The sequence below is a fragment of the Histomonas meleagridis genome (assembly GCF_020186115.1).
Source record: "Histomonas meleagridis strain 2922-C6/04-10x chromosome Unknown scaffold_61, whole genome shotgun sequence".
NCBI classification, from domain to species: Eukaryota; Parabasalia; order Tritrichomonadida; family Dientamoebidae; genus Histomonas; species Histomonas meleagridis.
This window is the reverse complement of record NW_027150931.1, coordinates 2,793,949-2,819,228: the sequence shown is the minus strand read 5'-3', so window position 1 is coordinate 2,819,228 and position 25,280 is coordinate 2,793,949. Positions and strand designations below refer to the sequence as shown.

The 25,280-nt window shown below is 27.9% G+C and overlaps 4 protein-coding genes across 4 annotated transcripts; 1 reads left to right on the top strand and 3 right to left on the bottom strand.

Annotated features, from left to right (window-relative positions):
* Nucleotides 1–14,020: 14,020 nt before the first annotated feature.
* GO595_010881 (serine/threonine-protein phosphatase 6 regulatory ankyrin repeat subunit B-like) lies at nucleotides 14,021–15,970 on the bottom strand (the record flags this gene model as incomplete). The annotated part of the gene is made up of 1 exon (XM_067913608.1): nucleotides 14,021–15,970. One exon carries the CDS (start codon nucleotides 15,968–15,970, stop codon nucleotides 14,021–14,023), a length of 1,950 nt encoding a protein of 649 aa, XP_067769619.1.
* Nucleotides 15,971–17,032: 1,062 nt separating this feature from the next.
* On the top strand, nucleotides 17,033–18,532 carry GO595_010880 (cytoplasmic heat shock protein 70; the record flags this gene model as incomplete). Its single annotated transcript, XM_067913607.1, has 1 exon — nucleotides 17,033–18,532. One exon carries the CDS (start codon nucleotides 17,033–17,035, stop codon nucleotides 18,530–18,532), a length of 1,500 nt encoding a protein of 499 aa, XP_067769618.1.
* A 437-nt stretch (nucleotides 18,533–18,969) lies between these two features.
* On the bottom strand, nucleotides 18,970–20,100 carry GO595_010879 (actin; the record flags this gene model as incomplete). Its single annotated transcript, XM_067913606.1, has 1 exon — nucleotides 18,970–20,100. The coding sequence occupies one exon, from the start codon at nucleotides 20,098–20,100 to the stop codon at nucleotides 18,970–18,972; it is 1,131 nt and encodes a 376-aa protein (XP_067769617.1).
* A 530-nt stretch (nucleotides 20,101–20,630) lies between these two features.
* Nucleotides 20,631–22,409, bottom strand: GO595_010878 (leucine-rich repeat domain-containing protein; the record flags this gene model as incomplete). Its single annotated transcript, XM_067913605.1, has 1 exon — nucleotides 20,631–22,409. The coding sequence occupies one exon, from the start codon at nucleotides 22,407–22,409 to the stop codon at nucleotides 20,631–20,633; it is 1,779 nt and encodes a 592-aa protein (XP_067769616.1).
* Between the last annotated feature and the right edge of the window lie 2,871 nt (nucleotides 22,410–25,280).

Here is a 25,280-nt window from a genome sequence, read left to right as displayed (position 1 = left end):
ATTGATAAACAATTCAAAAAAAGCTATCGATCATTTTTTTTTTTTTTTTTATTGAATCACAGCAAAACTTTTAGAAAAGTGAAACCAATCTTTTACTCTTTAGGGTTTCAAGGTGTTTGAGCATATTTTCTAATGTTTACATGTTTTTTATATAAAAAATATGTTCGTCTGTCTACAGAGATCTTGAAAAACCTTTGAATGACTTAATCTTTCCTATTTCCTGAATACCTTCGTAGCTCAACGGTTAGAGCATAGGACTTTTAATCCTGGGGTTGCGGGTTCGAATCCCGTCGAAGGTGAATTTTTTTTGTTCTTTGATGGAGAGTTCTATTTTTGCTGAGAATTCGCCTTTAGCTTCGTTACAGGGAGAGGAATCGAATGATACTTTTTTCTCAAAATTCAAATTTTTATCAGATAGATTATTTGGAAATTCAAAACTTCATACGAACAATTTTACAGGAATAGAGGGTCATACATCTGAATTACGATCAACAGAAAACGAATCTTTAATTACGAATAATTATGAAGATATTTATATTTTAAAGTTCGACCATGTACTACAAGATAAGACTAATAAATGGGATATTAATGAAAATTATTATAGAGATAACAAAGAAATTATTACAGATCGAACATTACAAAACTTTTTACAAAATTATATAATTAATAAAGATTTTCCCAACAAGGAAGAAATTAAAAGAATTATTAGCGATACAATCAAGAAACAAATACCAAAGCCTAACATTTGGTTACAACAGAATTAATTAATTTATAATTTTTTAAATTTCCCAATTTCTCAATTATTCAAATTAAATGAGTTTCGTGAAATTCCATTACCCGAACCATTTTGTTGTTCATCAGTTCCAGAATGTAATTTTTTCACAAAAAATTTTCAAATACTATCAAAACATTTATCAGAAGAACATGATATTGACCCTAATCAAGAATTACTCTTTCACGAAAGAATCATACAAAGATTATTGACTAAAAACGAATATATTATAAAATCAAAAAATTATAAAAGATTCTGTCCGTTTCCAAATTGTTATAAAATTATTTCTAACAATTTTGAATTAATCAAGACCACAGTTCAGAAATAATTATAAATTCTTTACAAACCGTCGGGTTATTTTGGACGTTAATCTTTTCATGGACAAAAACTTACGGAAAATTACATCATTAAATTTATTAAAAACACAAGTTGATTTTGGAATATTTAATAATATTAATCCAGATGCTTGGAGAGAAATTTATTTGATTAATGAACATTATGAAAACAAAGATTTTACTGAAATTGATTTACCATATTGGATATTAATCATCGAACAAAATAACATCAATATTGAGATTACGAATATATGTTCTTATCGAGGTTTAATATTACCACCAGATACTTTTCGAATTATAAATAAAACATTATTAATCAGACCTGACACATTACAAGTCTTAAATAACAAAATTAGACCAAATAAAAACATTTCTCATGTTACACAAGTTAAACAATATCCAATTAATGTTCCTAATTTCTCTATTACACAGAAAAACATAAATTGTGATTTACCAGTAGTAAAAGTTGAAGAAAAAATTATTGATATTCCAGACTTCAAAATCAATAATGAGAAAAAATTAATATCGTTATACCTTATTACAACAAAGAAGACAAGTTAATTACAATTCCTGATATTAAAATTAATAAAGAAAATTATTTAATACCAATTCTCAAATTTAAGAAAAAATTGGTATCTATTAAAATACCAGAGTATGAGAAACAAACAGAAAATTTTATAATTCCAATACCTAATAATCAACAAGAAGATTTCAAAATAGACATACCGAATTACCAACAAAATTTACGAAATTATATAATACCAATACCTCAATACAATCAAGAAAATTTTTTAGTTAATATTCCGAATTATCAAAATCAAATACAAAACATTAATATTCCAATACCAAACTATCAAAATCAAGTACAATATATTAATATTCCTATTCCGTATTACAATAAAGAAATTGTACCAGTTAATATTCCACAGATTAAAGTTAATGAACAAATTATAGAAGTACCAAAAATTAAATTTGTAGAAAAAGATATCAATTTTTCAATGCCAAACTATAATTTATCAAATATTAATATCAATATAAATCTAAATAATAACGAAACTCAAAATCAAAATAACAATGATAATCAAAATCAACTAAACTCAAATATTACATCCTTAGGATTCAATAACAATAATATTCCACAAGAAAATCAAATTCAAAATCAAATCAATAACATCAATTTAAATAATAATAATAATCACAATAATGAAAATAATAATAATATTAATGATGAAGGAGATTATACACCAGAAAATTTATTGAATGATATTAGAAATGCGAATACTAAAGAAGAAATTAAATTAGTAATTAATAAATGGAAGAATAAAGATTTAAACGAGAACTTATTCATCTGCAATAATAATAGATTTAAAATACCAATTTTAAATATTATAGCATTCGAAAAAAGTTGGCCAGGTGTAGGACCTTTTGTATGTACACAAGGAGATGGAAAAGCATTTACATGTGTACCTCATTTGAAATATCATGAGAAACAAGTACATTTTAAAACATTTCCATATTGTACGATGTTAGAATTTTTAAACTTTTTAAGTTTAAGAAAAAATTATTGGGAACAAGTTAATTTACAAGACCAACATCAAAGTTATCATAAGAATCTTTATTTTTGCTTTTGTCCAAATTGTGATTATTTTACTATGAATCAGGGTTCATTTTCTTCACATATGAAAACCAAACACAAATATATAGTTGATAAAAAATCAGAAATAGGATGGATTTGGGCGACTATTAAATATTGGATTAATCAAGTTAACCGAACACCAAATATTAACAAATTGATGAAAGAAAGATATGGTTTATTATGTGGTTATTGTAAAAAGACAATTACAGCTAATGAAGGAAACTTAAAATTACATGCATCTTCAATGCATAGTGATTCAAGAATAAAAGGAACAATTATCCCAAAACAAAAGATTAAGATTAAATCCACAATATTTAGAATCCTGCTACAAGAACAAATTGATGAAATTGTTAATGAAATTAAAGTTCAAGAGCAATCAACAGATGATAACAATAATAATCACTTCAATGATAGAAATATTATTATTAATCAACAAATTAATGGAGAAATTAATAGAAATAATAATATTATTATACAAGATCAAGATCAAAGAGTCATTCAACAAGAACAATCAAATAATCAAGAAGTACAACAAAATAATAATCTAGAACAACAACGAGAAGAACAACTAAATAATAATCAAGAAGAACAACAAAATAATAATCAGGAACAACAACAAGTCGAAAATATAGGAATGACTCAGAAAGAACAACAAATTATTATAGAAGAAAGAAACTATTTACTAATAAAATGTAGAAAATGGTTAAATAGGGTAGAAATAGAAGAACAAAATGAGATTCATTTACCTAAACTTACTAAAAATATCAGACAAAAACTTATTATTTCAATTAAAGAATGTATGAAAAATAAAATAATTCCAATATTAAAGAAATGTTTAATCCAATAAATGAAAGTGAAACAGAATGGATAATCTTTGAAGGAGGATTAGCCAAAATGAATTTATCTATTAGAAAAACTTTACATATTTCTTTAGAAAAATTGTTAGGTAAATCTATTAAGAAGAATAAAATCACAGATAGAGAAAAAGATACAATTAGAAGACAAAACAATATAATTAGAAATTTATCAGAAATTACTAGTTATATTAAAAGGATTATAGAATTAAAAGATAAAACACCTACACAAACTATATTAAATACTATTTCAAGTATCGAAATAGAAATAGAAAATATTTTAAAGAATACTAATAATGATATATTAAATAAAATAATTGGAGGAAATAACATTGAACATATTCGAAACATTATTAATGATAATCCAGAACATAGAGAAAATGAATTAAATTATATTTCAGCTACATTAGAAAATATTCAACAAGATAATATGAATATTATATCAAAGAAATATAAAAATATAACTCAAAACATGTATCGAGAAGATCCAGTTAGAGCTATCAGATGGTATATATTAAATGATCCTACACCAGAATGTGATTCAAATATAGAAGAAGTTGAGAATTATTATAAAATACAATTTGAGAGAATTGCGAATTTTGAAGAACCAAAAGAAAATAGTTTATGGGACTCAAAAAAAATGATTGAGAAGAAAATAGAGATTTTTTAGTAAATAATCTATTAGATAAACATTTAATTAGAAATTCAATAAGATCAAGATCAAATATGGCTGCTAATGGTCCAGATGGAATTGGAAATCCTATATGGAAAATAGATATTAAATCAACTACTAAAATTATTAAAATGATTAATGAACAAATAATTAAATTCGGAAAATTACCACAAACTTTAAAGAATTCGAAAACAATATTATTATATAAAAAAGGTGATCCAAAAGAAATTAAATCTTGGAGACCTATATTAATATCAAATACATTGTATAGAATTGTAATGTGTCAGATATCAAAGATTATCCAAATTATAAATCAAAATTGTAACTTTATTAATCATGTACAAAAAGGATTTAAAGCTGGTATTAATGGTATTTCAGAACATATAGCAACTATAAATGAATTAATTTCTGAAGCTAAAAGAAATAATTCTTCAATCATTATTACTACACTAGATTTTACTAATGCTTTTGGGTCTGTTCCTCATAAAGCTATTTTATGGAGTTTAAAGAAAAGAGGATTCCCAACGAAATTTATAGAAGCAATTAAAGACTTATATGATAATTCTTATACTACTATCAAAGTTGGAAATAAAAGAACTGAACAAATTAAAATAAATAGAGGTGTAAGACAAGGATGTCCTTTATCACCTTTATTATTTAATTCATGCTTAGAACCTTTATTAAAGAAAATCCAGATTAAGCATAAACTGGATGGTGTTCCAATTAATACAAATGATAATGAGGTAATATATTTTAATATTCAAGCTTATGCTGATGATATAGTCTTGATTTCTCAAACCCCTGAAGGTATGCAAAACATGTTAAATACAGTAGAAAAGTTCTGTAAGAAGAATGATATGTCAATGGCTCCACAAAAATGTAAAACTTTAAGTTATATTAGAGAAAATAATCGAAGAGTTACATTAAATTATAACTTACAAATTCAGAATGATAATATTCCTAATTTACCATTATTAGAAGCTTTAGAATATTTAGGTTCATCTGCAGTAATTAAAAGAAAAGGTAGTTTTGATCATGCTAATATTAGATTAAATAAGATTAAAAATGAAATCATTAAAATTATGAAATCCCCATCAAAATTTAATCAAAAGATAGATGCGATTAAAAGAATGATTCTTCCTGAAATAGATTTCGAATTATTAAATGGTTATTGTTCAGAGAAAGAATTAAATAATATTGATACAATGATTAGGAAATTAATTATGAAGGAATGTAAAACTAATAGTTTACCTAAAGAATTATTTTATACTAAATGGAGAGATGGAGGTTTAGGGTTACCAAAATTATGGGAAAGAGCTAAAACTTTACAAATTAAGAACTTCCTAAATATTATAAAATCCTTTGATCCAAATTCTAGGAAATTATTCAGACAATCTTTTATTAATGAAATAGATTATAGAAAGATCGAAAAAGATTACAATTCACCCTATTTAAATATTCCAGTTGATGAGAATAATATAATTACACAAAACAGAACAAATTGTTTATTCTCAAGAACAATTAAATCTTTAGCCAAATTAAAAATTGGTATGAAGATGAACTTTAATAAAGAAACTGCTAAAATATGGGACAACAATTCAAATGATATTAATAAAATAATAGTTGATGAAACAAATATATTAAAAGAATTAAATAATATAATTAAAAACAGACATGGAGAAAAATTAAGAGCAAAACCTATCAAAGGTTACACATTTAACACATTACAAAATTCTCCGTTATCCAATTTCTTCATTGGGAATTATAAAGCTCCAACTGCTGACTGCATTATACATTTCGCCGTAGTTTCAAGAACAAACAATTTGCCTACAGGCGAAATTTTGTATAAAAATGGAATCGGCGATGGAATTTGTCATAAATGTAATAACAATTACAATGATTCCCTCATGCACAGATTAAATGGTTGTATTAATTTAAGAAATAAATATACTATTCGACATAATGCAATCATTAAAGAAATATTAAAAGAAATTAAACCGAATAATAATATTATATTTAATTATGATAGGCCAATCAGTAAAAGAAATATAAGATTAGAAGGAAACTCCAGAAATCTTAAACCGGATGTATGGTGGTTTTCCAGTAATTATCAAAATCTTAAAATTATTGAAGTAACGTCACCATATGGCCAATTAACTGACGACCCAAATAGTAATGAAAGAAAATCAACTTTAGAGTTGAGAAGAATAGAGAAGATTAACAAGTATAGACAACTAATTGAAGATTGTAGGAATACATTTAACGTCCAAGTGGAATTTTATGTTATAGTAGTATCCTCGTTAGGTGCAATTCCTGAAGAAACAATTCATGAATTAAAACTATTATATAATAATGAAAGAACAGCGAGATTAGTAGCAAAAAGATGTTCAGTAGCCGCTTTAAGAGAATCTATGTTGTTATTATATAAGAGTTTTAAAGAGTATAACGTACTACAAAATAATAATGATACTACTATTAACATTCAACCAACATCATCAAATGAAGAAGATTCAATCGATGATTTACAAGAAGATGTTGGTGTAAATCAAGAAGAACTTGACGAAAATGTTGAGGATGGGTTAGGGCATCCCCAACATGACGATCAATAAAGTCCTTAAAAAAAACCGACGAGATTTGGTTTATGAATAAAACAAGAGTCAAAGTGAAGTAGAACAAGGCGGACGCGTCTATAATTAAAGATAATATCACTAATAACATACGACAATGAATAAACAAATCCCGTCGAAGGTGAATATTTTTTGAATTTTTTGGAGCATCATAACCAATTTATTGTAATGATAGATCAAATGAAATGATTTTTAGTAAATTATTCATGAATGACAAATATAGTAAAAAAATTATATTTTTCTTAAGTTATTTTTAACTTTTTTCCAAAAAGATTTTATTAAATTTTTACTCTTAGATTATATTTCTGATATTTGTTAAAAATCTTGTTACAATTCCCATACAGCTAATTTTGTAATAACAGTAGGATTGTTCTTTCAACAAGAACACTGCTAATATCGCACAATAAGGTGTTCAGCAACAAGATTATTAAAATGATGAACGATGTTAAAATTTACTTATTATTTGCTTTAACGGTGCGTATTGATCTTCTGGAATTAAATTGAATTCCTTTGCAAAAATTACAAAGTGCCTAAAGCACGTGTTCAAATGTGCCTCAGCTCCAATTTTTTGTATCTGTTCGCGATGGTGGTAATAAATATGTGCATAAATTCTGAACATCCTTTTGAATATATTGCATAAAATTTCTTTGAAATTCTTGGGAAATGGCGTAGCAGGATCACTAGGGAATACAGACTCATCTTCTAAATACTTTTCAACCATAAGCAAAACATTTGAAATATATTCTTTTGCAGGGATCATTGTTGGCTTTTTGTATTTGTCATTATCTTGCCAGTAATATTTATATGCAGGGCCTGCTGTCATTTCAGGACAAGATTCGGTTGTACAATTATCAACTATTGCAGAATAAAGACAATTTAGCTGATTGAAAAACTCAGTTACATGTGCTGCTGCCCATTCTTCAAATGTACGATTTTCTGGAAGTTTTACTGCTGCCTTTAAATCACCTGCGCCTAATGAAGCCATTTGACTGATTTCTTTTATTTGAGGATTGCCTGCACCACGGACAGGTCTAAATGTTCCTTGATTCTTATTTCTGGAATTAGTATTTAAAAATACAGCCAATTAAACATTGGTTTGAAGTGCACTTTCCAGTATGCAAAAATGTATCGTTATAGAATTTTTCTTTGAAAATTTCAATTGAAAACGTTGTAAAAATCAATTCAAACAATTATTTATTTATCTTTATTTGAGTGATCATATTTCTCTTTTTCGATTATATCAATAAATTCTACATGTTCACTATGTAGTCTTTCTGAATAGTGATTGACGTTTTCCGAAAATTGAGTAATTAATTCTATAATTTGTGGATTCATTGAGTTTTTTATCGATTTATTTATTAGTTCTTCGTAATGAATTTTAACTTTCTGTACAATTAACGCCATCATTTGCTTGAACTCTGTGTTACATGTATTAAATGATATTGACCAAAAAAGTTCATTTTCACCAAATATTTCCAAAATTGATTTTACAAACAATTCAAACTGTTGAATGTATTCATTAAATATATTTTTTGGTATTTGTTCTTTTTGCTTTTCGATTTTTTTCGAGTTTTTTAATAATAAATTTGACTTTGATATATAATCATTAATTATATTAAATCCGGAAGAATTTGTATTTAAAACTTCAGAAGATTCATTATCACTTAAATTGTTAAACGAAACTCTTTTTAAGTTAATATTATATCTATTTCGTAAGCTAATAAAACCACTTTTTTCTTCTTTTGTTAATTGGAGTTGCAATTTTTTCTTTTTTGATTGTGATGCTGTTGCATGTATACAAGCAGTTGCAGCATCATGTAAATCTTGCATCATTTCCGATGTTTCTTTTATAAAGTTAACAACATCAGATCTTAATGCAACAAGTGGGAAATGTGATTTATTTTGAATAAGTTGTGCGATTAAATATTTTATTTTATTAATTTGTGAATATAATGGTTCAATTTTATTTGTAAATTTGGTTATGAATAAAGTAATTTGATAAATAAGTAATTCTAAAAGTTGTTGAAAACCTTCCATAAATATTTTCCTTGTTTTAATTTCTTTATTAATAAATTGTTCAATTTGTTTTTTATGAATTAGTTCTTGTTTTTCGAGTTTTAGTTTTAATTTTTTCTCAATTTCTGAAGATTTTTGTTTGATTCGATTTATTTTATTTTTTGGTGATTTGAGTTTTGTCTTTAATATTTTTATTTCTTCTGTTAAATTATTTATTTCTTTAGATAATTTTTCATTTTCTTCCAAAATTGATGATTTTTCGATTTCACTTTGAATTGTTTCGAATTTTTTAATTAATTTATGATTTTGTTTTTTAAGTTTTTTATTTTCATTTTGTAAAATTAAATAATTTTCATTAAGATTTAAGTTTTCTGTTTGTAAACTTAACGAGTCTTCACGAATTAATTCATTAGTTTTTCTTGAGCCTGAATATGTTGATGATAAATTTTCTGTTGTTTCGTTTTGTAAATATGAAGAACGAGTCTTTGAATGCTTTAATGCTCTTCTTAATAATTTATTTTGTTCTGTTAGTTTTTGATTAAGAATTTTTAAAGTTTCAAGTTCTTTTGATTTTTCATTATGTTGATAATTTAATTCTTCAAATTCTTTTTTTACATTTTTATTTGTTTCATTTTCTTTTTTTAATTCTTGATTTTGCTTTGTAAGATTTTCTAATTCTTTTTTTAATTTCAATGAATTTTCATCAAGTTTTTTATTTTGCAATCGAAGATTTTTGATTTCTTTATTTTTAAGTGTTTCATTTTCTTCTGTAATTTTTCTGTTTTTTATTTGAAGTTCTTCAATAATTTTTTCATTAGATATTTGTTTATTTTTTAATGTATCGTTTTCTTCTTGAAGTTTTTGGTTAATATTTTTAAGATCACTTAAATCTTTTATACTTAGTATTGACATTGATTCAGAAGCTAAAAGATCTTCTTCAGTTTTCTCTTCATCACTTGATAATGTAAATGTACCAAATGTTTTCTGATTTATATATTTTGGTGTAACATTTAAGTTCTGCGATTTTATTGATTGAGAACTTGATAAAATTTGTTGATTAAGTCTTTGATGTAATTCATTTTTCTCTTTAACTAAATTTTCATTTACTTGTTGTAATGATGCTAATTCATTATTAACTTCATTTACCATTTGTTTATAATTTGATTCGTTTTTTTCTAATTGATTAACTTTCTCTTTTAATTCATTGATAATTTTTTCATTTGGAACAAAAGAATTTTTAAGATCATTTATTTCCATTTTAAGTTCTTTGTTTTCTTTAACTAAGTTTTCATGATTTGTAATTGCAGAATTAACATCTTTGCCTTCAAATTTTATTACCAATGATGCAATAACCTTCTGAAGGTTTTCTTTTTCATTTCTTTCAGTAAACAAAAGATTATTTGCATTTTCAAGTTTGTTTTGAAGAGAAGCTTTTTCTTTATTATCATTTTGGAGATTGGATATTTTGGATTTCAGTTTTTCATTTTCTGCTCTGAGCTGATCAATTGTTTCTGTAGCATTTTCGAGATTTTGTATAAGTTCTTCGACTCCGTTATAGTCAATAAATGGCATATCATCACGAGCTTGGCTGTTTTTTGTTAGTTCTTGAATTTTTTGCCGCAAAACTGTGTTTTCATCTATAAGAGATTTTAATGAATTTTGTAAATTTTCAATAATAGGATTATTTTTAGTCAGCTCATCATTCTCTTGAGTTAGCTCGCTTACTTTTTGAGTGAGTTCTGTTATTTGAAGTTGGAGATTTCGTATGATATCTTGATTATTTTTATCCGCATTTTCAAGATTTTCAAGTTTAGCACGTAAAGATGTACTTTCTAGTGCGGCTTCAGCATCACTTTCTAGTTGAAAAGTATCATCTGTAAGAGAATTGACTATATGATTTGCCCTAATTTCATTCTGTAATCTTTGATTTTCTTCCAAAGCTTTTAAAAGTTTGTCTTGTAGGTCTTCATTCATTGTTGATGAATTTTGTTCATCTTGTGATAATTTTGCAATTAATCTTTCTTGATCCATAAATTCTTGCCTTATAATTTCTTCTATATTACGTGATTCTAAAAAATTATTGAACCTTGCTTCCAAATTACTAAGAAGCATTCGAAGAGTAAAATTTTCACTTTCTAATTCATCTACATGCTGCTGATATTCCTTTGCAAGTATGAATGGAGAGTTAATTGTTTGATCTAATGATGATTTTTTTGATTGGGGTGTTGATAAAAATTCATATTTTGGATTTAGCATGTATAAGGCCGTTTAATAATAAAACCCCGCGGCAAAACTTAAAGTTGCTCCCTGAAAAAAATTATATAATTCGTTAATCTAGATACGGATAAATTTTACCAAAACTTTTTTATTTATCTGCTGTACAAAAATTACTGTAATCTAGCTTAACCATTGATTCTTTTTTAAATAAAGATATGGCAATTACACATTTTGTTGAATGTTTCATGCAAGAATAGTGTTAGTTGTTTTATAATTTCAAATTTCAACGATTCATATATTCACTTGACATTAATAAAAACTAAATATTTATCTTAATATATGTTTTACATAAAAATTGTTGAGTTGATCATCTTTCAGTTATTTTAGGCTTTTATCTATGTTACAGAAAGAAATATCGATGAGAATTATAAGAAAAATTTCAATTCAATTTTCAGGTTCCAAAACAGTTTTCTATTGGATACGTTAAATTACCCTCAAATGAGAAAGTCTCTTTCTACACCTAGAACACCATCACAAAAAAATCAATTATCAAACTTAGCAAAAGCAAGAAATATTATCTCAGGTTTGAAAGATACTTTCACAAAATTTCATGTTTCTTCAAAAAATCGACTATTTTTCAATAAATGTTTTCGAAATTTACTTTTTCAAATTCCCAAATCAGAACAAGATCAAGAGGGTAATAAAAATTTTTGGGATGAATGGCAACGATTTCGTGAATCAATAACAAAGAAAACATCTATTTCAGCAACATTATTTTTTAAATCATATCTTGATGAAAAATTCGAGTCACTAAAAAATATGCTTGATTCTGCTTTTTCATCTCCTCCAATAAAATCAACAGATAATTTAGAAACATTAAAACAAGCAATTTATGCTCTTTTTGAGAACTTACAACATGTCATACAAAGTCAATTCGGTCCGAATTCCAATAATTCCCAAATAATTCACGGCCTTCTATCCAAAAAAGATTCTGTTCAAATCATTATTGATCAAATGAACTCCAAATTCCCACGATTTTCAAAAGAAAAGGATGCTTTTAATTCCTCCACGAAAGATCTTCTTGAAGGAATATCACAACTCCCTAAAATGAGTAAAGATTTATCTTCAATTCCAGAAATCCTTGAAAAAGATGAAAAAATTCTTCTTTCTCTTATACCAAAGCTTCCTAAACCGCCCAAGCCAAAGCCAACTCGTCGTAGCGTGCAGTTAACACCTGAACCCAAAACTGACACATCAAAAAGGGCACCCCAACTCCCAGAAATCAAACCTCTCAACCTTTTAGTCGATGATGATTTATCAGATACATTTCATGATCTTTCACTTGCACTTTCATCTGAGCCATCAGATGAAATACAGATCAAACCTTTACAAGATAATGATTATGAAAAATTAAAAGAAGATTATTCACTTCTTAAAGAACAATTTCAATCAGCAATTAATAATATAAAAAAATTAACCAAAAAGAACAATAAATTAAAAGCAGAAAATAATGAAATTAATGATAAAGTAAAAGAATTACAAAATATTTTAGTTCAAACACCACTTAAAAGAAATTTCGATACAACATTTGAAGATGAAGAAGAACGAATTGAGAAAATCAATGAAGATATGAAGACAAAAGTTGATTCATTACTTAGGGATAGAGAACTTTTATATGATAACATTGAGAAACTTGCTGATGAAAATGCTCGTTTGAAACAGAAATTAAATATTGGAAATGCAAATAAAAATTTCGAAGTAAATTCACAAGAAGTTACATCTTTAATTCAACAAATTAAACTTCATGAAGAAACAGAAGAATTATATGAAGATGAAATGCAAAGATTAATTCAAATCCAAAATTGTTTGCTTCAAACAAAAGATAAAAATGATTTTTCTATTTTGTTCGATAATGAAGTTCTTCATAAAGAAAAAATCGATTTAATGGGTCAACTTCAATCTCAAAAAAATGAATTAGAATTTTATAAAACAATTAGAGAGAAAACATTACAAAATGATAAAAATGACCCGAAAATTAGTTCAATACTTACAGAAAATGCAGAATTATCAAAGAAACTTTCGCAAGTAAAAAATAAAAATAAAAATCTTAGGAAACAATTAACAGAGTTAATAAACTCAAAAAATATGTTGGACGATGAAAGAAATATTCTCTTTTCACAAAAATTACGTCAACTTCAACTACAACTTGAAATGCAGAAATATAGTTCGAAAATAATACATTTAAAAACTAAAATAAAAATAGAAAAACAAAAAAATTTAAATAATTTTAAACCGTCAAATGAAATAAACGTTCTCCAAGGTGAGGTGAAGACGTTTATGAGCGGTTATAAAGAAGCACTTGAATGGGGATATGAACAACAACGTCTTTATCTATCAGAAGTTAGAAAGAATGAAACATTATCAATACGAAATTCTATTTTAGAAAAAAAGAATAAAACACCGATATCCAATTCGGAAGAAGAACTAATAAAAAAGATAAACATCAAAACAGAAGAAATCCAAAAAATCACTAATGAAAATATGAAAATAAAATCAGCAATAATGCAGTTATATAAGAAATGTTATATAAATGAAGAAACACCTTCCGAAACAAGTGCGATTGATCTTTTGAACAAGATATATCAAAAGATTCAATCTTAAAGTCCAAATGACATATCAATATTATAACTTTGTAAATATGTTTATAAATTATTTTTATTAATTGTTTAAAAGAAAATTAATTTTAAGTTATGATAAAGTCATAAATAGTATAAATACAATTTTGTTTTTATGATCACTTAAAATTTAATTTTCGAACTTTGAATGAAAATCACTTGAAAAATTTTCATGATATAAAAAAAATTAATTAATTATTATTTAGTTCGACATATTAACCATCAAAAAAATCTGTGATATCGAAGCCTTTCTTCTTATGAACCTTTGGCGCTCCCCAACTCATCAAATCGCTCTTTCCCCATCCTTCATTCCTTCTTCCTTTGCTTCTACTTCTTCCTCCCTTATATCCAATGTTCATCATTGGACTAAAGTCGTTGAAGTCATCATCAAACATATCATTATTCATACCAAATGCGTTTGAAGGTATTTCATTATTATTAAAACCAAATGTATTTGATGTCATTTCGCTCCCATTAAAATTGAACGAGTTCTCATTTTGTGATATTTCTTTAATTTGTTTTCCAATGTTCACTTGTGGCTTTTCCACATAATTTATTGGATGAACGCCATTCTTAAACTGGTCGAAATATCCAATAATTTCTTTATCCTGAGTAAGTTCCTCAGGTTTCTTCCCATCGTTATCTCTCACGTTAATATTTGCGTCTTTATGATTTAACAAAGCGACAATAAACTTCGGCTCATTATCACTCACAGCCATATGTAACACAGTTTTCTCATTAATATCTCTCACGTTCACATTAATATTTTTATGTGTTAATAACAATGAAAATATATCGAAGTTCTTATGTTGTAATGCAATCATTAAAGGTGTTTTCCCAGGTAATGTTTGTATTACTTTACCATCAGCACCTATAATAGGAATTAGTGAAGTTAATGTGTTAACATCAATGTCTTCACTCGTCAAAAGGATTTCGACGATTTCTTTATAATCTTTTTTACATGCTACATGTAATGGTGTTAATCCAAGTTTTGATTTTATGTTCACGTTAATGTTTTTTGCTTTTAATAATAATTTAACAACGCCAACTTCGCATTTCTCACATGCAAAATGTAATGCTGAAAATCCGGATGAGTTTTGGATATTAACATTAACATCTTCTTGTTCTAATAACGTTTCGATTATTTCTTTCTTACCAAATGAACATGCAGTATGTAATGGCGTATAACCAACAGCATCAGCAACATTACAAATCTCTTTAATCTGTTTGTTGTTAAATAAACATTTGATTCGTTCAGATGTTTCATGTTCACAGAAATAATGTAAAATGGTACTTCCATATTCATTTGTAAATAACTTTAAGTCAATGCCATCTAAAAGTAATTCGAATAATTTTTGATCTTTTTGATGACATACTATTTCTAAATATGAAGTCGGATCAATTAAATCACCAATTTGCGTCTTAAGCCATTTAATAACTTGGATATTAACCGATGAACATGATGCTTCAAATGCTGCTTGGAAATTAAATGAAGATAAACAATCAAATGTTGAAAAGAATTTAAATAATGGAAAATTATATGATGCGCATTTGGTATGAACTGAAGAAACATCAAAGCTCTTATATAACTCTAAAAGTTCTATAAATATCGGAAAATTAAACATTTCAATGCTTAAGCCCATAAGTTCTGTTAAATTAAAATTAGTATTTGATTTCATGAAATATTGAAATAGATCTGTATTACGATAAATAATACTATTATTAATGCTGTGTATGATATTATCACAATAAAATATTGGTAATTCTTTCCCATCTTCAGTAACAAAAGTTTTGAGCTGTTCGGGGTTGGCCAAAAAACGATAGCATTTCTCTGAACGATAGAACGATGCGTATTGAATTAAGCTAACTTTTTGTGAGACGATGGTGCATCGTTCATAAATTGAGTCAAGATTTGATGTACCTGAAATAAGTTGTTGAAGTTGATCAACATCGTCATTACGAATAGCTTCAGCTATTGGATTTGGATTCCTTCCTTTTGAAATGAGTTCTTTATGAGTTTTCCAATTATCTTTTTCATTAGATTGAATGAAATCTTGTGGTAGAGATTGTGCAAGATCAGCTTCAGCATAAAGATGTGCAAAGAAAAGATTCGGTTTGAGATTTGTGGTAATAAAAGATTTATCGATTAATTCTTTTTCAAGCATTTTCTGTAAAATGAAATGAATTTCATTTGGAAATGGAATGGATTTGTTTGTTTCGCTATTGTAGCGGTATAAAAGAGAATTTGCAAAGTCTTTTGCATATGATTCAAATCCGGAAATTTGAGTAATTTTTTTAATAAAATCAACGTAAAGTTCTATGTTGTCATGACGTGCTATACATGAGCCAAATATAATGCCATATGATATTTCAAGATAAGAATCAAAAATTCCATATGCACCAATAAAAATTTTCACTGTTTTTTCGATATTTTCTGGAGTAAGATTAAAAATTATATCGTTAATGAATAAAAGTAATTGAAATATTGATCTTTTTTCGGTTATGACATTATGTATTTCATCGCAATATTGAAGAAAAGCATCTACTTGGCTATTGAGTTCTTCGATTTCAAAAGCCTTTGCTATTATCTTTAAAATTGTTGTATTTGATTTTGTGAATGAAATTCGTTTGCCTGAAAATATATCATTAATCATCATTATTGCAAAATCTAGATCAGGATTTTCAATTTCCAAATTTAATTCTATTGTTTTCTGATTTGGATCTTTTTCAAGAATATTTTTTATCATTTTGCTGTATGAAATTGCATTGGTTTTATCAATAGAAGTCTTTGTCCCATTGATGGTCAAATCTATTTGTTCTCTTTGTTGTGGGCGTAAGCCAAAAGAATAATTCATTTTGTTAGAGAATAATGTCAATGTTTTTTCAGAGCTTTTGTGGAATGACATGTCATATCAACAGAAGCAAGAATTTAAATCAAAAAATATCATTACATCTAGCTCAATATTAATTACTGATGAGTAATTAGTTTGAAATTTTTTTGAAATGATAAGTTTTATTTGAATCTGTAAATTGCATAAATTTTATTAAATTTAAAAAACATTAAATGTTTAATTAAAACTTGATTGCATTCAACCCGTAAAAGCATTTGAGCAGGCTTTCTAAAAGAAGAATATTGTTTTCAGCAAGTTTTTGCAATCTTTATATATTGAATGGGATTTAATCGTATCAATTATCGTCGGCATTTTTTGACTGTCATTTTCATTGGGATGAAACGAAACACCAAATATAAAATTGGTATTGATCTTGGCACAACATATTCAAGTGTTGCTATATATAGAAACAATCGCGCAGAGATTCTTAATAATAATAATTCACATCCAATTACACCATCATGTGTTCTTTTTAATGATTCTGAGGTTATTACAGGTGATGAAGCAAAAGGCATGGGCTATGATTTACCAAACAACCTAATTTATGACTCTAAACGTATGATTGGTCTTACTTTTGACAAAATCAAAAATGAACTTTCTTCATGGCCATTCAAAGTTATCAGTAATAATGAAGGTTATCCAATGATTGAAGTGTCCTTTGAAGGCGAAGTCAAACGTTATTCTCCACAAAAAATTTCTTCTTATATATTAAGGGAAATGAAACATATGGCCACAGATTTTTTAAGTACAGATAATATTGAAGCCGTAATTACTGTTCCTGCTGATTTCAATGCCCAACAACGAAAATTTACTCGTATAGCAGCCGAACTTGCCGAATTAAAAGTCATACGAATTATTGATGAACCGACAGCAGCAGCTATAGCATATGGATATGACAACAACATTGACACCCAAACCATGGCATTAGTATTTGACTTTGGTGGAGGTACACTTGATGTATCATTACTTGAAATCATTACAAAGAAGTACACAGTCTTAGCAACAGCAGGCGATCCACATCTTGGCGGGCAAGACATTGATAATAATCTCTTTAATTATGTTGCTGATTGTTTCCAGCAATTAAAACAATGCGATCTTCGAGGAAATTCACGTTCGAGGTCCATCTTAAGAAACGAATGTGAAAAGGCCAAAATAACATTAACAAAGTCTAAATCGGCCAATATCTCATGTGCATCATTATATAATGGGATTGATTTCACCATGAAAATAACTCGTGAAAAATTCGAAGAAATCAACAGCGAAATCTTCGAACGAATGTTACTTCCAATACATAAAGTTTTAGACGACATGAAACTAACGAAAGATAAAATCGACTCAGTAATTCTTGTTGGCGGAACATCGAAAATTCCATCTGTCATCAAGAGACTTGAAGACTTCTTTGGCAAAGACAAAATCAAACGCGGAGTCGATGCACAAACAGCGGTAACAATTGGCGCAACGATATTAGCGAACAATGAACATATCATCGAATCAGTTTTATCACATTCACTCGGAGTAATGGTCGACAACGGGAAAATGGAAACAATTATACCGCGAAACACTAAAATACCAACAAAAGTATCGAAGAAGTTTACAACTGTTAAAAATAATCAGCCAAAAATAGTGGTCGGAGTTTATATGGGTGAAGAAGAAGAAGTGGTAAAGAATACGTTCCTCGGCGCTTTTACGTTGGTAGGAATTATGAACGCGGAAAATGGAGTTCCGCAAATTAATGTAACATTCGAAATTAATGAAGAAGGAATTGTAAGCGTGTCGGCAGAGGACCAGAACACAGGCGCGTCAAACAAAATTGACTTGGAGAGCATTGTGAAATAAGTAAAAATATATAATTTGTTTTGTAAATAAGTTATAGTTTTGTTTTTGTTGATTATGAACATTATCAGTGACACAAAATGTATTGGCATATTGTTGGCTAATGTAATTCATTTTTGAAAAATAATATTTGTCAGTCTTGAATAAAAATGCACAATTGGATGTTGAGTAATTAAGATAATTTTCGAAAATTTGGAATAACTTTGTAATTTTATTTTATGAATGTATACTAAATAAGGGAATTTCGAAATTCATAATAGACTTATAATTTTAAATGCTGGTGAATGAAAACATTTTCTACCCAGCGGTAAATTCAAAGAAACAGAAATTGAGAAATTAATATTAATAAAACGTGCAATAAACCATGGAACTTCTTTGTGATCAATAGCTTGAAAATGTGTTAGAAAACTATAAATAAAAATTGAGTTATATTGAATTGTTTAGAAGCACTTGCGGTGGACAATTCCTGGACCAGCTTCGTTGTATTCGTCACGTGTGATAACCATTTGTGGGAATGTGGCAAGGGAGGCGAGGATGGAGCCACCGATCCAAACTGCGTACTTACGTTCTGGTGGGGCGACGACTTTGATCTTCATTGTTGGTGGTGCGAGGCGGACCATTTCCTTCTCCATACGTTCTGGGAGACCTTCGAACATTGTGGTACCACCAGAGAGAACAATGTTAGCGTAGAGATCCTTACGGACATCGATATCGCATGCCATGATGGAGTTGAAGAGGGTTTGGTCAATACCTTCGAATTCGAAGCCATTGAAGTGTGGTTTGAAAAGAAGTTCTGGGCACCTGAAGCGCTCGTTGGCGATGGTGATGACGTTGCCATCTGGAAGTGTGTATGAGATGTCGCATTCGGATGTTGTGGCGGCCTTGTTCATTTCTTCATCGAAATCAAGAGCAACATATGCGTGCTTCTCCTTGATATCACGAACGATTTCCTTTTCGGCGGATGTTGTGAATGTGTAACCACGTTCGTTGAGGATCTTTTGGAGGTAGGCTGTGAGATCACGACCGGCGAGGTTGATACGCATGATGGCGTGTGGAAGGGAGTAGCCTTCGTAGATTGGAACTGTGTGGGAAACACCATCACCTGCATCGAAAACGATACCGGTTGTACGACCTGATGAGTAAAGGGAAAGAACGGCTTGGATACCAACGTAGAATGCTGGAACGTTGAATGTTTCGAATTGGAGTTGGATCATCTTTTCACGGTTGGCCTTTGGGTTCATTGGGGCTTCTGTAAGAAGAACTGGGTGTTCAGCTGGGTCAACACGTAATTCGTTGTAGAATGTGTGGTGCCAGATCTTTTCCATATCGTCCCAGTTGGTAACGATACCGTGTTCAATTGGGTACTTGAGGATGAGGATACCTGCCTTAGCGCATGCTTCATCACCAACATATGTATCCTTGTTTTGACCACCAGCGATTGTTTGGACATACTTTGGACGACCAACAATTGATGGGAAAACTGAGCGTGGTGCTTCATCACCAGCGAAACCGGCCTTGCACATACCGGAACCATTATCGATAACTAATGTTTGAACTTCGTCTTCAGCCATTAGATGGAAGTGATGTGAACTTCGAATGTCCCTTTTCAGTTCAAATTTACAGACGCTTATATACAATTTTTCAATACAAAAACGGTTTGGAGGACAAAGAGGCACGTCAAACAAAAGTGACATAAAGGTTACCAAAATTTATTTTTTAATAACTCAACTTCTAAATTCTGCATTTTGTTATGTTATATATCATATTATAATACTATCTAGTAAAGGAAAATTTCTGTTTTTATGGTCAAAAATGATGAAAGATTTTATTTTTAAAAATTTTTTCATTGGAAAATTGAAAAGATTAAACATCAAAATTTATGAAAAAATTGCCTTTTTAATGGAAAACAAAAGCGATAATATTTATAACCATAAAAATTATAGAAGCAGGAAAAATTTCTTCGAAAAAAATCAAAGTAATTAAAATTGGGATTAGTATAAAAATAAAATTATCGCGTAATGCTTTTTATCATATTTAATATATCAGAATAAACGAAACATTAAAAGTTTATTAATTCGAAACTTTGAGATTCCAAATTTTTTTATACGAAATTTGGTCTTACCCACTTACAATAATATATAATTGTTGAAATAACCCCAACAGCAACGACAATGAAGTACACAATCAACACGTTTTCTCCTGTTTGAAGTTTTTGGAGCGTCGCAATATCATATGATATTATTGCATTTTGGCATGGAATATCCATCATTCTTGTAGTATTTGAATCCCCAAAACTAAGACGGAAGTTATTAAGACGTACTCGTATCTCTTTTTTATCAAATGCATTTTCGCCCAAATACTCAATTTCTTCTCCGCAAAAAACGATATCAGTCAAAGCCGGACAGCTACTAAAAGCGTATTCCCCAATGTAATCGATTTTATCAGTTCTCATAAAGACAAGCATCAATGCATGGTATCTATAATATGCGAATGGCATAACTTTTGTTTCATTTATAAGCAGGATATATGGAGATGTCGGCAAGCCAAAGTATATGATTGACATGTTTTTGCTGTATACAGCCAAGGAATCACTTGAATATGCAAAATTTGTGTTGTTTTCATCCACATCAATGGACCCTAAATTGGTGCACCCCACAACGGGGTTACCCAAAATGGCGGTTATATTGAAATGGATTCTGAGATACGTTAAGGACGTACAGTTCATAAACGAACAGTTCTTGAGCGTGTTGACAGAAAAGGGGATATTCATTTCTGATAACGAATAACAGAATGCAAAGCAATGGTTAGGTATTTCAGTGATCGTTGAATTACCAAAATCGATTTTTTCAATATTTTTACAGGATCCAAATGCAAATATAGCAATAGTAGAAACATGTGATGGTATCACAAATATCTTCTCACTCCAAGCAGGAGGGCAACGAAAGAGATGGTTTTTGTTCTTGTTATATATTACACCATTTACTTCCGAATAATTACAATTATTTTCATCAACAGTAAAATTGGCCAAGTAATCACAGTTAACAAGAAAGCCTTCGCCAATGTAAGTTGCCCTTTCTGGAATATGCAATTCTGTGAGAATAGTGTCTGAAAATGCAAATGAAAAAATTGTCAAATTATTTCCTTCGTCGAATGTAATACTTGAAAGGTTTGAGAGAGAAAACGCATAACTTTGAATAGCTCTGATATTTGGCGGAATACGAATCGATGTGATATTTGATGATGCAAATGAGTAAAAACCTATGACTCTAATATTGTTATCAATCACCACTGGTTCTTTTATAACTTTGGGTGACAGTAGGAGTGCATTGTCGGAATATAAAATGGAATTAATGATTTTAAAGTTTGGACTTTGATTATCAATACGAGCAAGATTAGAACAGCCATAAAAAGAGTTTGAATTAATTGATGTTACCTTTGCTGGAATAACAATTTCGGTAAGTAAGAGGCAATTTAGAAATGCATAATGTCTGATTTCTTCCAGATTAGCTGGCAATGTAATTGATGTTAGGACTGGGCAATTTGCAAATGTGTAGTTTGGAATAACCTTGATATTTGGAGAAAGACGAATAGATTGAAGAGATGGTAATCCTGCAAAACAATTCTCACTTATGTTTTCAATGGTATCTGGCAATATAATTGATTTGAGTGATTCGCAACAGTCGAACGTGCCCTCTGAAATCGACGTGAAATTTCCCAATATAGTTATTTTTGTGATGTTTGATCTTAAGATATCATGATAAATAACATCACGAAAATCAACAACACTATCACCATCTTCTAGAGTGTACTCTATTATTAGTTCTGTTCCGTTTGGTTTGGATGCATTTAAAACACTATAAAACAAGACAAAAATCAGCATCCTAGTCTTGAAAACAGAACATTGAAATTTGACAAAAACAGATCAAATTTAATTCAATTGCCCAATACGACAACAATCTTTTCATCGTTGGCTATTCAAACGGTCGCCAATTGGAAATTTACAAAATGTTCAATGATTTTTGTTTAAATTTAACTATTAAAATTGATTAAATATATTTTAAATAGATTTAATAATTACAATCAACAATAAAAATAAAAACATAATAAAACTTCTTCTTGAACAAGAAAATAGATGTTAATTCTTATGATAATATTATACGCATATTCAAATTTAGATAATATAATTTGAAAATTGTTTTTATTAAGTTGGACTTCTTTAATGTATTCTGCCGAGAATAATGATATTGAAATTGTTAAATTATTTTTGAATAACGATAAAATTGATGTTAATATGAAAAACATTTGAAGATTATATTATATGATATAAAAATTTTGGTGTTTATATAAAAAACTAATGACAGCTTTAATGAAAGCAGCGACTAACAATAACATTGAAATTGCAAAATTACTTTGATATCAAACACTGAAATTTTCTTTATTTCCACTATGTTTGAAGATATGGCAGTTGATCTTTATGTTCTCGAAAGGGCTTTCACATCGTCACATCCTGGAAAGCAGCACCTAGTAGACATAATACTAGATGCATATTGTCAACTGACAGGAAAATCACAAATGGTAATGAAAAGATTAAAGAAAGTTCGTTCAAGAGGAAGGAAACACTCAATAGTTGGATGAAAAATCAAAAAATTCTTGAAAATTATAATTTCTTGCATTTGAATCTTTTATCATGACATTTTTTATTGTTTTTAATATAACATTTAAAATATAACATTACTAAAAACATTTACATTTACTCACAACTCTGTTAAAAAACAAAAGAATTATCAGCTTTTGTCTGTTTCATTATTCACTTCTTTTACCATATGTCTTCTTCTTGAAAATGGATGTCTTGACCCGTTATGTATTGGGAACATTGGTGCGAAAGGAGTAATTGGTTGTGCAACAAGAGATCCAATGACCGCTGATCTATAAGCTCTTTCAAATTCTGCCATTGATTGATTAAAGTTTCTTGCTAATTGAGCTGTTTTTTGTTGGAACTCGTTTGCCATTTTTGCCATTTCTTTATTCTGTTCTATTATAATGCCTTTATATCCATTACATACATTAACTATTTCATTTAATGTGTCTCTCAGAACGATAGGCATTTGACCATATGAGCTTTCAAATAAATTCTTAACTCTTTCAATTTTGAATTTTATCCCATCCACTTTTTCGATTGATTCTATTGAATCGTATTCAATTGCTTTGAGAGGAATCGATTTTTTTCCATTTTTCACTTCACAAATTTGTTTTTGTTGTTCATTTTCAAGTTTTAACTTTTCTTTTTCATGTTTAATTTTTAATAATTCAATTTCTTGAGTGAATTTTGAATTTTCTTTTTCGATTTTTCTTTTATTTTTTTCTTTTTGAATTTCAATCTCATTTTCACCATTTTGTTTAATTTTATCTAATTGATTTTGATATTCGTTTATAATAATTTTCTTTTTTTCGTCGAATGATTTCTTAAGTTCATTTAATTCGAGTTCATTTTGTTTAATAATTATATCTTTTGGAATTTCGCCCATTTCATTTTTGATTTTGATTTCAAGTTCATTTCTTGTTTCGATTAATTCGCGTCGAATTTCTGCTTCAAGTTTCAGTTTTTCTGTTTCTTGTTTCGCGCGCATTAATTCCATTTCATCGTTAAACATTTCGATATTTTTTTCGAGCTTTTTCTTATGTTTTTTTTCTTGTTTATGTTCTTCTTCGATTTGAATTTGTTTTTTCTTTTCGATTTCATTAATTTCATTTTGTAATTCTTCAATTTGAATTTGTTTCTTCTTTTCGATTTCATCAATTTCGTTTTGTAATTCTTTTTTCTTTTTTTCTAATTCTAAATTTAATTCAATGATTTCGTCATCAAGTTTTTGCTTTGTATATTCTTTTTGTTGTATGTTACAATTAATACTTGATTTGATTTGATCAATTTGTTGAATTTGTGCACGTTTTATTTGAAGTAATTCTTTTTTATGTTTTTTCTTCATTAATTGTAATGATTTTTCATGTTGTTTTTTCAAGTTATTAATTTCGAGTTCATAATTTGATTTAAGATTTGATAATTCTGTTTTATGATTTAATTCCGTTTCAGTAATTTCATTTTGATTTAATTGTTGAAGTTTTTTGATTTCTTCTTGATAATTCTTATTAAGTAAATTAATGTTAGTTTTGTTTTGTTGTTGAAGAATTTCATATTCTTTTTGATGGTTTTCATTTATTAAATTAATTTCATTTTGATTTTGTTGATTAAGAATTTCAATTTGTTTCTTATGTTTTTCAATTATTTCATTAATTTCATTTTGATTCTTTTGTTGAATTTCATTTATTATTTTGTTTTGATTTATATTTGAATTAATTTCTTCGATTTTGTTTTGGAATTTATTATTAATTTCATTTATTTCATTTTGATTCTTTTTATTAAGTTTATTAATTTCTTGTTTATGTTTTTGTATTATTTCTTCTGTTTCTTTTTGATTCTTTTGTTTTAATTCATTTATTTTTGTTATTTGATTATTAATTAATTCGTTTTCAGTGTTTTGGTTTTCTTCTTTAATTCTTCCGATTTCTTCTCTATGATTTGATATTATTTCATTTAGTTCTTTTTGGTTCTTTTGCTTAAGTTCATTTAATATATTTTTAAAGTTTTCTTTTTCTTTTTGATTTTCTTTGTTTAGTTTTTCAATTTCATTTTTATGCTTTTCAATGATTTCATTAATTTCTTTTTGATTTCTTTGTTTAAGTTCATTTAATTCAT